At 38.8% G+C, this 15,133-nt stretch overlaps 1 protein-coding gene across 1 annotated transcript in view; it reads right to left on the bottom strand.

Moving 5' to 3' along the window:
• Positions 1-14,899, bottom strand: part of LOC149069101 (MARVEL domain-containing protein 1-like) — a 31,652-nt gene extending 16,753 nt beyond the window's left edge. The window contains exon 1 of the mRNA XM_089251016.1: positions 14,547-14,899. Within this exon, the coding sequence (XP_089107142.1) occupies positions 14,547-14,720 (174 nt within the window). The 5' untranslated portion in view covers positions 14,721-14,899. The remainder of the gene's footprint in view (positions 1-14,546) is intronic.
• Positions 14,900-15,133: the final 234 nt, after the last annotated feature.

Genomic DNA, 15,133 nt, shown 5'->3' with positions numbered 1-15,133 from the left:
AGAGGTTCAACTGTAGTATCCAAGCCAAATGAGTCTCAGCAACATTCAGACTATCCTCCTACTGACAACACGAAGCCACACTTCATATTCTCTTCGATACAACATCAAGGAAAATAGCCAATTCACATGTATGCATGCTCTACAATACGGAAGGAGGGCTCCAGACTCGGTGGGCCGGGATTAATGTCTCTGATTATTTTCATTCTTTACATTATAAACTTACAAGAGAGAAGCCCCCCGACTGCCCCGGCCTGGAGCATACTGAAGATCTCGGTCCATCGCTATACTATGTAGTGTGAGGTATATACTACTGTATGAAGTATAAATTGCAATATTTTTGAAAAACTATTCAAAGTAATTAACCGCGAAACATTGAAAAAAAAAGCTCTCAATCATAATTCCATACATGACATAAAACATTATAATTAATTTTTCTTATAAGGAATCATTCAAATATTACGTCAGCATCGAGGGAGGGAGGGAGAGGGGGTTTCGGATTTTCTGACTTTGGATGACGGGGGGGGGGGGTTTGAAGGTTGCTTACGTCATCAACCACCCCTTTTTGAAGATATGAAATATTCTAAGCTGCTGACGAAATTTTGCTGACAGACGGTTGAGGAGGGGGGGGGGGGGTTAATGTTTTGCTGACTTTTGTTGACAAGGGGGGGGGGTCAAAAATCTGCTTACGTATTACTTGAATGGCCCCTAAGATAGTTTGAAACCACTAGACTACAGAGGCAACGAATCTCTCAACCTTTACTTGGAGCTCGTGTGCACTGGAAGGGACCGTTCATGGACGGCCGGACCTGACTCAGGCGAAGCTCACAACAGCTAACGCTGTCACAAGATAGCGACTTATGAAAGGATGACGTCTCTTCGGCCGTCCATGCACGGTCCCTTTCAGTGCACACGAGCTCCAAGGAAAGACTGAGAGATTCGTTACCTTTGTAGTCTGGTGGTCTAGGGCGTTTACCCGGGAAGTGAAAGGACGTGGGTTCGATTTCCCCCAAAAAGGCAGTTGAATTTCCTCTCTTTCCAAAAACTCATTTTCGCAACAGCTAGTTGTTAAAACTACCCCTTCACATCCCTATATATGTTTCACTAAATTATCGATATTCAGATTCCTTTGATCGCGAGCGCGCGTTTGTGTTGCCATAGCTGACCATAAAAATTAGGGTTAGCTATGGTTAATTATAAATGGCTATAAATCCAAAAAAAAAAAATCATCAATGCGGTGATGACCCCGAATCATATATAAGGGCCGGCGGAATCCCGAATTTCGGACATTGTCCTGGTCAACTGGGCTGGCCACTTCGCAAAATTGGGCAACTTCGGGCTTTGCAGTAACATGTATATATTTACACTTCTACAAATATATTTTCTACTACCGTACGTGTGGGATCGGGTGTAACCACAACTGTTGCACAGCCCTAAAGGCGGCTCTGTTGAAATTTAAAACAAAATTAATTGAATATTTTGTATTTTTTTTATCGAAGATTGAATGTCACACACATTTTCAATTTTAAGTCCATAGCAAATTGATAAAATCCTTATTCCCACTTCCGAAAACAAACCGCAAGGACGTGTGTTAATTTCATGGGAAAGGATCGATTCACGTCATTAGCAAACGCCCAGGGCATCAGCAATTAATGAACTAGCACTTGGACCAGTGACCTTCTTCTAAAGAGCTAGGAATAGGGTCGCTTCGGGTTTATTAGCATAGAGTCTTTCTTTCTCAGACACACACACACACGTGTTTAGATGAAGAATATCTCATTCACATACATTAACATAGACGGAAATCATTCGGAATTCCTAAATTTATCACGACAACATCAAGCATAATTAGTGTCTGTCGTCGCGATGTATCAGGAAGAGAGATCCATTGTGTGGGGGCGAGGTTACGCCTCCCATTTTTACGGGATGGAGGCATTTTCTCACTCTCCCGTTTTGCTAAGCGTAGCATGAAAAAGCTCATCTTATCGAGTTTTTTTTGTCTGGATAGCTGATTAATATTACATACAAATGCGTATTGCTCAATCCTGGGCAGTCTTACTGAGTTGCCACTGTGGTAGTCGAGTGGTCATAATGACGGACTCGAGGACCCCGGGTTCGAACCCCCACCGTTGCCCCAGTGGTGGTCGGCCGAAGTTGTTTTTTCTGTGGTTCCGACTTCGGGGCGTGAATGTGAGCCGATATCCTCTTTAAAAAGTTTCGCTAAAGAGAGCAACAGGCTTACAAACGGTACAAATAATCAGTCATTACACTTCACTTCTGAAATATAGATGGCAGCACTGAGAAATCAAACACACTCACTCGGACTGTAAGGTACCACACCTACACTTACAGCACAACTCATTAGGTAGTAAATTGAATTGGGGGGGGGGTAACTGAGGACCCCCATTGGTGGATAACCTTCCTGGGATATCGAAAGCCGTGAACACAGTAGAAGCATTGGACAATCAATGATTAATCACTTATTCAATTTCTGTTGCATGAGCCGGTAACTCACCATCGATGTGCTTGGACATATGCAGCTGAACCTGGGGGGGGGGGCTGAAGTTATTTGACCTCCCTATAATAAATGAATATATGCAATGAAATGCACCCCCTCTCCTTGCGAAAGTGTCAGTTTTCCTGTATTACACTCATTACAGCTGCAATATACAAGGAATATAGCTACCAGCACCAATGGATCCCCCCCCCCCTATTTATCCTTTTTTTAACTTTTCACCGTTTTTCGAATTCGATATCTAAGTGAATATTGCACTTAGAAACATGGATTTGTTTTTTGTTGACATCAGGAGAGACGGGGAAAGGAACTTTGCAATTGGGTTTTGAACACAAGGTGTCCGTATGAAAAGTTAATTATTATTATTATTAATTACTATGCAATCCCTTGCAACATCAATGACATATCTGAGGTCCCCTACGTTATTTCGATACTTCTTCTACTTGGAATTACGCCTCCAGGATCAACGGGTTCGCCAGTAAAATGCTGAGGGTGCTTTTAGCTATGCACCCTGTACACAACCCTTAGTAACATAAGACATATCTTATGAAATGGGTATTATTTGAGTACTTTTTCCTAATTAAAATTATGTTTCTAAATAAGCAGGGGGGGGGGGGGTCACGAGTTTTTGAAGTTGAAACGGACTTTTCAGCTTGTATAAAAGAATGAGCAGCCCAAAACACCAGCCGCCACGTGCCCGTCCACGAATGTCCTTCAACCCAATTTTCTCTATTTTTCTAGCATCGCTGAAAGCGCACTCGAATGAATGAATCCTATAGAGAATTCATAGAAACAGTCCTTGTAATCGTTTGTTATCCTCATACGGAGCTGACACAAAGAGAAAAAAAACAAAAGCCTAAATTTCCAACTATAATATCGGAAGTCATCAATCATACCCTCTATAAGGAAAGCGAATAAAGCAGAAAACCAACACACACACATAAGAGGCCGAATATTTTCTTTCATTCGCCTCCCCACTCTTCTCTAACTTCGTATAATATTCTTACTGGCGGCCTCGTTTACCACGGGGAGAGGAAAGAATGTGTGTGTGTGTGATGTGTGCAAAGCAGTAGAATAAACAAAGCCCCCGAGTCCTGGATAAATATTTACGCCTACGCCTAAGAAAAACACACACACAAATATATATTCATATCCTAAAAACAGAAACGGCGAACGTGCCCCGAAAACGATGCCTTTGGAAGCGAAATAAAACACACAATACTGGTAAGAAAACGTGCGTACGCAGTTTATGCTATAAGTGTGTATCCCAATGCAAGTCCGTTTCCTTTCTTTGAGAATACGTCACGATCATTACCTGAATATGAATTTCCCATAAAAAAAATAAAAAAGACTCTCGACCTCAGGATCTGAGAAACCGAGAAGTATGGATGTTGAAACGTGTCCTAATGGTGGCATTTCTGAAGTTAGTATATGGCATCCGTCCTTTTGATACTGTATATGGCGCCTTTTTTCACGAAAGAAATGGTAGCTTCATCTAAAGTCTGAGTGACCCGCGGTTTGAAAGAAATGTCCCATTGTGCACAAAGAAAAAATTGGTTGTAAAAAGTCAGTTATTCAGTGAAAATATCAGTAATACAGAGTGAACGCTCGTTATAACGACCAGGGCCATCTTAAGAGAATAATGGGCCCCCCGGGCCAAGTGATTTTTCTGACGTCCTAATTGGCGAATTCTCGAAAATTTGAACCGGTTCTCATTTTTGTGAGGGGCCCCTCTTTTCTTGAGGCCCTCGGGCCGTCCCCGGGTGGGCCAATGCGTTAAGACGGTACTGATAACGACCCCACCTCCATCCAAAACGGATGTTATATCGAAGCGAAACATAAGATGGCCGTTGTATGAAAACATTTAGGACGTTTATCCTAACCAGCCGTTGTATTGGAATGTTGCAACGTGGATTCGTTAAAACGAACGCCAAGTATTTGCCCAAGGGTTGTCGATAAATAGCGTTTCCCGACACCGTGTGCCTGCCCCGAACCGTGACCCTTGCATTAAAACGCCTCTGAATTGTGGTCGTAAATAAGTAATATTTAGCAAAAATTAGCAACATTTCAAAGTAGGTACCTCGATAGACTGTGTTAGGCTTGTCGTTTTGTCTCATGAAGTCTGGTTATCCTAAGCTTCTATGACAATTATGGTGCATGATGATGGGAAGGGTGACCAAATTCATCAAGAAAAATACGGGGCGATCGGCTCGCATTCGCGCCTCGAAGTTGGGAAAAAGAGAAAACTAACTTCAGCTGACCACCACTGTGGCGGCGGTGGAGTGGACTGTAATTAACTACTAATATGTTATTTATGTCGTGAAAATAATCTTAATTCTTAATTTCGAAACTTCAACTAATCCTCTTTGAAAATAGTGTAGAAAACGGGACATTCTATGAAAAGTTGGGACGGTCAAAATTGAGGAAATACTCCGATTTCTCGCCCGCGAGCGACAGAAATATCGCATATCAGGTCCGCGGACTGAAAAAGCTCTTGTGCACCCCTGATTAATCATCATATAATGCAATTATTAAATTATACAAAGTTTTCAAGCCCTAACTTTTTTTTCCGCCAATCAATGAGGCATCGAAAAAAATGAAACACAATAAATAGCGTCTCTCCGTTTCCATATAGAAATCAGTAGGTGGAGCCATCTTAAGTTCGAGGCCAAACTTCCATTTTTTATTCGAATAAAATGACTTTGAATCTACGGTGTGTGACCCTGACCTTAACGAAGTGTTAAAAATACACTCGCGTAATAAAATGACCGATTGGGAGGGGAAAAAAATATAGCCTGGTGGGCCATCACCCTGTAAGACACGGTCCACTATTGGAGAAAAGAAGATCTGCATCTGGGTCAGTTAGATTCTGTTTCTTACCTTCTCTCATTTCAAGGATGAACTGTTTTCTACTATAATAACATAAAAGAGATAATTATACGCCACTGTGCATTCCTAAGGAATGAAAAAAAACATCAGAGCGATAGCGGAGCCAGAACAAACAATCTTAATTTATTACAAATGTGGAACAACGATGGACAAGAATCCAGTGAAGAGGATGCACACAATATTATCTGATGACCACTATGCGCTCATTGTGATGTACATGAAAGCAAATTATAAATGTAGTGTATCTTTCATTGGATAAGATAGGAAATACCGACCAAGGATTGGGATCACAAGCTCTTCATCATGAAAAACTGTATTGCTAAGAGCAATTTAACCCCACCCCCTCCCCACAACTTTGATAATAATCCAAGACGGAAAAGAAAAAGCCAATGGCCAACAAGCTCATCTTTCAAATTCTCCAATTAGATCAATTAGGTTTTAGATCAGAATCCTCAAAATTTCACTCGACTAAGGGAGCATCGCTAGAAAGATGTACCATCTAATCCTGATAATTCACTGAATATGTACCACCTAATCCTGATAATTCACTGAAGATGTACCACCTAATCCTGATAATTCACTGAAGATGTTCTACCTAATCATGACACCAACCATGCTCCCTGCTTCGTGCTTTTACCCAATCATGACAGATAGCGCCCCCCACCCCTGAATCTTGACGGATAAATCTCTCTTCACTCGACGTAAGGTACGTAACGTCGCTTTGTCGTGACAGATGCGTCTGTAGAAGATGTGCCACCTAGTCCTTTCTGCAGGAGATTTATCACTTAGTCCTGACTACAATAGATTCGTCACACAGACCCAGCAGATGGCGTCTACAAAAGATGCGTCATCTAATGATGATAATATACTGAATATATGTCACCTAATCTTGACAAATCATTGTGATGCATCACCCTATCCGGACTGATCAAAAATTCGTCATCTAATTCTGATACTCCCTAAGATGCGTCACCTAATCCCGATAACTCCCTAAAAATGTGTTACCTAATCATGACACCAGCGCCAACCATAACTCTGTGTTTTCAAATAATCATGACATATAATCCAATGCATCTTGGCCGATAAATCTGCCGAATTTCAACGCTTGGCTCGACTTAAGGTGCGTCTCGTCTCAGTACTGACAGTGAGGACGCTGAATTTGTGTCACCTAATCTTGATAATCCACCTAAGAAAAGTCACTTGATCCTGACAGATAATCCACTGAAGATGCTTCCCTCCCCTGAACCAGGGCCGTCTTAAAAGCATCATGGGTCTAGTGATTTTTCTGAGATCCTACCTGACAAATTCTCGAAAAATTCAACCACTTCTTATTTTCTGAGGCCCCTCTTCTCTTGAGGTCCCCGGGCCATGCCCGGGTGGGCCCATGCGTTAAGACGCCACTGCCCTGGACTTGCAGATAACCCATTGAAGATGCGTCACTTTGTTCTTGACAGATATATAATCCACTGAAGACGTCCGACATAATCCTGACAGATAATCTATTGGCCTTATATCCTCAAAATCTATCAATGATTTCACCACCTAATCCTTACTTACAAATACTATTCCCAGGGCGCTGATCACGAGGGTCAGCTGAACATCTTTCAACTCTGAACCACAAGACGTATTCCAAAACATCTCCGGAATAAACTACAGTAGACTCTCTTTATAATGCATTTTTTCGAAAAACGCTCAGCTCCAATCTCAAGAATTTCTCAGTGAAACAGAAACAAAGGTGACGAAAAATTTGCCGTTATATCAGAGATGGTTGCTTTTCATCAACGTTATAAGCAAGATTCATTAACACTATTCTCTGTGAGAATTATCCCGGACCGCCAATTATTGCCGTTATAGAATAAGTGTCGTTAAAACCGAGTTTGACCCCATCTTCATACTTATTTCAAACGGGTTTGGTCCAGCTCCCAATAAGGACAAGAAACATCAATGATAATATTCTGTCGGATGCGGACATCTCCCACAAACAAATTGGTGGCAACTCCAAGCTATTCAGTTGACATGTTCACTGTAGCATGGAGAAAATATTTTATGTTAACGGAAAACCGAATATATTTCATTCCTTTTTGTTTTATTCTATATTTTCTCACATAAACAAAAATAGCAAAATAACAAGGAAGAAAAAGAGAAGAAACAGAGAAGCGAGAAAAGAAAATGGCATGCCATGAGATGACGATAGCATTTCCATATACATACCCTCTTTTCTTGAAAAGATGTATTACACAGAGCCAAAGAGAGATATATTACTGATTTCCGCATAGGAAAGTGTGGCATGTAAACACGGCCTGGATTCTCTCCGCGGTCCCCAAACTTAATACAATTTATTATTGTGCTGACAAATTATCATTTTCGACTGTGCTGACTAATTCTTATTTTTGACTGTGCTGAAAAATTATCATTTTGGACTATGAAAATTAATAATAATTTTTGACTGTGCTGACCAATTATAATCTTTGTCTGTGCTGACAAATTATAATCTTTGACTGTGCTGCCCAATTATAATCTTTGACTGTGCTGACTAATTCTTATTTTTGACTGCGCTGACTAATTCTTATTTTTGAATGCGCTGACTAATTCTTATTTTTGAATGTGCTGACTAATTCTTATTTTTGACTGCGCTGACTAATTCTTATTTTTGACTGTGCTGACTAATTATAATTCTTGGCTATGATGATTCATTATTATTTTTGACTGTGCTGAAAAATTATCGTTTTGGACTATGAAAATTAATAATAATTTTTGACTGTGCTGACCAATTATAATCTTTGACTCTGTGCTGACTAATTCTTATTTTTGACTGTGCTGACTAATTATAATTCTTGGCTATGTTGATTCATTATCATTTTTAACTGTGCTTTCACCAATTATCATTTTTGACTGCGCTGACTAATTTTTATTTTTGACTCCATATAAATTATAATTTTTGATAGTTTTCACTAATTATTATTTTTGATTTTGCTGAAAGATTATTACTTTGGATTATGGTAATTAACTATAATTTTGAACTGCGCTGACTAATTATCATTTTTGACTGTGCTTACTAATTATAATTTTTGACTGTGCTTACTAATTATAATTTTTGACTGTGCTTACTAATTATAATTTTTGACTGTGCTTACTAATTATAATTTTTGACTGCTGACTAATTATCATTTTCGCTTCTGCTGACCATATGGCATCGAGAAAAAATATGGAACATTGCCAATTGCTGTCAAAGATGAAATTGCTGAGAAATCCCAATAAGTAGAGGATTATACCGGGCAGTGATGAATTTTCTTCCTTGTAATCTTCATCTCCACCAATAACCAGTCTTTCGATGAATCTTGTTTCGACAAGTGGAGAGGACGTTTCTATATGCAAGTAGAGGATTACTACAAAGTGCAGTGCGTTAAAATGATTTTCACGAAAAAAACAAAGTGTGATGAATATGTCATATCTAGAGCCCGGAAGTTCAGGCGAAATGCCATGAAGGCTTCTTTTTGCCTATTTTCAATTTTTTTTTGAATTTTTCCTGCTGTAAATGCCTATTTTGATATTGTTTAATGACTATTCTCGTGAATTTTAGAGGCCTTATTCTGTAAAAATTAGATATTTTTAGCAGTGAAAACTTCAAAAGAATTTATATGTTTAAAATCACCAACCCTTATAGTACGAATTGATTAAATGTGTTCGGTCAATTGCTAACAAAATGGAAGGGTTTCGATTTTAGTTCCAAGGGTTTAGATTTCAGTGGTTCTAAAACTTTTGTCACCCGCTACTCCCTTGCCCGATTCGTAGCTCATCGGTGGTTCTCCAGAATATAATTTAGTAGATATTTTTACTTATAAAAGAACCACTCGAAGAGTAAATAGGCATACAAATCACTATCTCCGGCTCGTCGCGACACTCCTAGGAGCCATGACGCACACTTTGAGAAACACTGTTGTAGGTGATGACGGAAAGGAAGGGGGGGGGGGTTGAAATTTCTCAAACGCCATTTCAGCTATTGTATGTAAAAATTATGTGCGATTTTCTTAAGAAATTGGAAGAGCACAATCAATGTGGTGGTATCTGCGCGAAAAGGAACGCTTTTACTAGCGTCCTCTGTTGTTGACTTGAAACACTAATTTCTGAAATGATGCATACTATAAAAGAATGTTTTTTTATTTCCCCATTTTTGGAAAAAAATTTGTTACAACTTATTAAATCGACAAAATTTATAGTGTTGGACTCAATTATAGCGAAATCTGATGCAGTCAAATATCGGTTAATTTATTTTTATCTTATTTCATTGTTCTGAACAAATATATTACCTCTCCAAGCAGTTTAAGTTTCGACTTCGTGCGAGTCAAAATAAATTAGCCGTCTTTTTTAGCGTCATCTATCTTTGACTTTTAATATCATTTTCTAATTTTACACATTGTAATTTTGGTCACATTTTTTCATTTTCTTTCATCCAAGAAATCAATCTTTCAATAATTTATAAAATAATTAATTATTTTGGTAAGTTGTGCCCACCTATAAAATAATCGGGTGCAGTGAAATATCGGTTAATGCGATGTTTCTTCTGCCTTAATGTACCAGAACTATCAAGAAGTGTGCTATCATAACAGTAGATTCAATTTTTCAATCAACATAGCGGCCCATTTTTATCCAGTTTTCGGACCTTTATTATCGTATAGCTTTTAGTTAATCTTTCTTTTTTCCATTAATAAATGCCCTTTTTTAATGCCTATCCTAAGGCATTTTTAGTGAATTTTTGTAATGCCTATTCTCTAGGCATTTTTATTCAATTTTTTGTAGTGTCTCTTCCAGGCATTTTTAGTGTTCGAACTTCCGGGCTCTAATAATATCGTAGGCAGAGATAGACGTGAAAGGTTGGGAAATGGACAGGATGTGATGTCAAAATTCATATAGATACATACTTATACATATATATTATATCAGTCGGCTCCACCTGCCATGCCCCTTCCCGTATCCCCACCCATGGAGATAAAAATTTATATTAATAGTAATAATTATAATCATAATTACCAAAAGGAAATTTTGAAGGTTATTGAAAATTATCTTCATCAATGATAAGAAATTCAAATAAGCTTCCTTGAACAAAAAACAACGGAACATTTTAAAGAGAATGTCGTGACAGCCAAAAAATATAGTAATGTCCACTTAACCGAGGGTCATATGGCCAGTCTATCTTCGACCTCACTTGCATGGGACCTCAGGAACCCCTTAAGTCAAGTCAGCTCCGATAATTACGTTGCATCAAGTCAGTCCATCATTTACTTGTCAGAGCACTTATATCCGAAAGTTTAGTAACAGAAGATTGCGGAGACGCTTTTTACAATTGTCCGTCATTCATTGTGATATTTAGATCAAGTATTCTGACATACGATGAATGATGAATGTACCAGTTTCCTCTAACGTTGCCACAAACATGTTGCTCTAGGAATGATAATAATGACAAAAGGGACACTTGAACTACATTCTTGACACAGAACCGTTTGGCTGAATGGACGGCTCTTCAAGCTCGTGACCATGGCTCGAGATCTTTCCAAAAACACTCGACTTGGTAAAAGAAAAAAAAAAGTAGAGCAAATCTATGACTTTTTCTCAAGGATGATCACGTTTCGTACATAATTTGAACACGTTCCGATGTTAATGGAAGTCTTGAGACGTGATATGAAACCCTTCAAGAAGTGGGAATGTATGAATTAGTTATTATACGGGCTTGGATCCCTTTAGAAACAGATTTCATCATTAATGTTATTCATACAGTCGTATCTCGTACCTCGCGAAATTCGGCGAAGTTCTGGTCATACACCGTCGGCCCCGCTAAATCGGATATCATCGATTCCAGCACACAATATCTGCTTAAGCGGGGTTATCCGATTAAGCGGGGAATAATTAAATTGCCATTTTATAACGTTAGTATAATTTGCATATTGAAAACTGATGAACGATCAATATTAATAAAGCTTCTCGAATAAATCAGACAAAAAAACCAAATTAAAATTATACATATTTAATTAAAATGGTCACAATATACCTAAGGTTTTTTATTCGTTATTAGGAAAATTAGCGTCCTCTATCGGCTTGACAGCGAACAAAAATAAAGTAATCAAATGTACGTATTGAAGACAACTTGAATACTCAGAGATATGCCAATACCTATTCTAAAATGTACATTTATCTTATAACTCAAAACATATTTTCCATTAATTCCAAATGTTTCATTAAATAAAAACATTATGTGTATAGTGCTTGATATGTATTAACAGTTGACACGTGAAGCTAATCAGGGCCGTCGTAAGAGCATCATGGGCCCCCGGCCAAGCGGTTTTTTTAGTCAGTACCAAGTAAATTCTAGAAAATTTCAACCAAATCTCATTTTTGTGATGCCCTTTTTCTCTTGATGCCCCGGGCCGTGCCCGAGTGAGCCCATGCGTTAAGACGGCGCTGAAGCTGATATTCGATTATGCGGGGGGAAAGTCGTTGACAATATCATATTAAGAGGGGAACTTTAACATTGCCTCTATGGGAAAAATTTTCGTACTGGAGGACTTTATCCGTGTAAGCGGGGCCGACTGTATGTGTATATATGGAACGAGGCTAAGATACTCGGTCAGCTGGACCAATCGTGTATTTCCCGGTTCGGGGGGTCGTAATCGAAATTTCTTTTTAAGGGAGGGGGGGGGGGAAGCAAACTGATAATACAACAGTATCAGTTTATCCGTTATCCGATTAAGCGAGGCCATTATTAACCGTTTCCCTTACAAGGGTGAGATATCTCCTCCTAACGTAGCCGGAAGAAATACATTTTAGAGAGAGTTCTCTCTCTCTATTTTCCCCTCTCATCATCAGAATGTTGCATTGATAACCTTCAATCTCCTTTTTTTTACCTCAGTATTATTTTTTCCCCTTTTCCGCCATCAATCTATTGTTCTCTGGCTTTAGCAATACATATCAATCACTTTTATGAATGGAAGATTTTGTGAGAAGGTCAAGGATATAGTTTGACGATTGACGAGTGAAAAAAAAACCCTATTAAGAGCCGGGTAGGGAAAGGAGATGGATGTGGTTGACGAGTAGGTTGACCATATTTCCTCGAAAGAAATATGGGAAATCGTGATTCCAAATACGCGACATCACCAATTATTGCCAAAAATGATGCCAAAAGTCTCAGAATTTTGCTGAAATCACGGCAAAATCACAACGGCGGGAAGTAAAGCATTACTGCAAGTTGCCGCGGATTAAAATGAATTACTCGAAATAAAACGTTCACCAAGACAAATATGTGAGATCACAATATTCTTATTTTTAGTTGTAATTATCATAATATAATTTATGAGTTGAAAAATAATTTCAATATTTGACTTCAATAAAGAATAAAAACTAAGTAGGCTTTGTGCAAAAAAACGGGAAAAACCGGAGTATTTTTTGTAAAAAATGTCGGAACGGCCAAAAAAAAAAGAAAAGAAAATCGGGACTGTCCCGGGAAATACGGGATGTATGATCACCCTATTGATAAGGAAGTTCAACTCGTCTTTTTTTTTCACTTCTTTGTTTCGTAAATATTAATGAAGATACCGGTTTCAGAGGTTTATCACTGCCACGTGCTTCAAAAGATACATCGTCAAGATTAGTGCCGCCCTTAGGGGCAGGTGCGGCTGCACCGAAACTGAGCTGCCCGCACTAGAAATGGAAAATCAATATTATTTCTTATAGGTGGGGGGATGAGAGCCGATCCTTTAAAAAGTCTCGCCACAGAGAGCAACAGGTCTATAACGGTGCGATTATCCAAGCATTGCTCTTCACCCATAGTTGGAAAAATTGATGACAAATGGCCACACTCTCTACATATAACAAGCATTACAAAGTAACAAACTCAACGTTAGGTTCACAACACTTACACGCTCATTCCAACGTGTACTGATTCGTTAGAAATTCCGCATGTGTGGTTTAGTAGTATTAGTAGTAGTAGTAATGTTGCTCTTAAAAGTATAACATGGTTTTCTTATATTTTCCAAGTAACGGTATTTTGTATTTTGAGCTCATTTCGGCATTGATGCTTCTGAGCGACTTCTAAACATTCGATTTTTACTTGTGAGCTAGTCATAAAGTTCAGCAGAAGTGCTCAAAGTTACACATGTTTCCTGTTTTTTGACAAGCCAAGCAAGAAGGATTTTTTTGCGTTTCGGAGGGAAATAACCATGTGCGGAAAAGAGACATATTGCATAGACATTCTTCAGCAATGATAGAAAAGTAAGTCGACAAACATTAAATGACATTTTTAAACTATTCAAATACACGTAAATCATTTAAATATAGTGTGTTCCCCTGAAGTGCAACATTCCATATTTTTTTAAATGTTAACAATAATTTTCTTTTTGTCACGAAGTAGTATTCAGGGTACCTCATTTGCTTACTATAACCCCTCAAAATTTTTCTCTTCTAAATACTTCAATGCTTGTCAATTAAAGGGTTAAAAGGCCCTTGAGACCATTGAAAAATAAACGTATTCATGTGAAATACAGTGGGGGAAAGTGCGACTACTTCTAGAATCTGGGGATCAACATAAATAAACCGAGATATCAGTTTATTAGGAAGACTCTCTCTCCTAGATGTGGGAACCTGGCGAAAACAGTTGAGAAGAGCTAACGCAGTACATCTTCAACTTCTGTGAGCCCCTCCTAAAATGAGTAAATCTGATTTCTCACCGGGACGCAAAATTATCAAGTCCAGCAAAATTAAAAAGTCATTTAGGGCAGTGTTTCTCAATCTACGTTCGGCGTAACACCATGGTCGAAAAAGGTCCCTGAGATATTTCTAGATCGTAGAAACAATAATGACAGAATAACAGTTGTGAACAGTTCTGTTAATGCTCTAGGATACCTATTCAGCTGGAGTTCCCCTAAAACATGAATATTTCAAGGGTCCCATAAGACTAAAAAATGTAGAAATACTCTAATCCGGCTACTTTTTAATACTTCGAGAGAGAACCCATCCACACCTACGACAAACACACCATACCTTATAAGGAACTGCCATGAAAATGAAAAGCCGAAAAGCCACTAAACACGAAGAAAGTAACGAGACCTTGACGGGGAAGAAAAGGCTTCCCAAAGAACCAAAATAAAACTTCACTTACCAGTTGCAAAAGTTTCAATATCCCAGGAACAGTCTTGAAATGTTCGGGGTTCAATTCCAATCCCTCACCGATCGGCGTAACCTCAGTCTTGGTCGTAACGTTCACTCCAACAGATGTACCGCTTTTCTGTGTGGTACGGGTGCTGGTTTCGGATTGAGTATCCTGTTTGGACATTTCTTCTCTTTTGTACGGTATATCTTCTCACGAAAATCACGCACAGTGGGGGAAAAAAAGGACTTTCTACAGAACAATCATCCAGAAAAAAATTGTGATAATATCCAGAGAGAATGGTTTATCCGAACGTCGCGTCCACACTTCTCGCGGCAACATCCACTAGTGATGAGTGACTGAGTGAGTAGCAAATAAGCGCGAGGGGGAAATACGGCTCTCGTATACTATCAAAAACACAAGGTCGACCGACCTCTGGGGAAAAAAGAATAAAAACTTGATGGTGATGGTGGATCTTTTTTTCCCTATGGTTTCAGGATTATGTGTGTTACAATGCCGCGACTGCAACAACACACCACTTGTCAACACTGATTTATTATGAATGCCACGTTTTTCCATCCCTTTGTTTTGTTTCTTTT

The sequence above is a fragment of the Pholcus phalangioides genome, unplaced genomic scaffold (genome assembly GCF_987345545.1).
Source record: "Pholcus phalangioides strain wild (caught in Gottingen) unplaced genomic scaffold, Ppha-v1.0 ptg000024l_1, whole genome shotgun sequence".
NCBI classification, from domain to species: domain Eukaryota; kingdom Metazoa; phylum Arthropoda; class Arachnida; order Araneae; family Pholcidae; genus Pholcus; species Pholcus phalangioides.
Note: the sequence above shows the minus strand (reverse complement) of the source record. Positions and strands in the feature narration are given on the sequence as shown.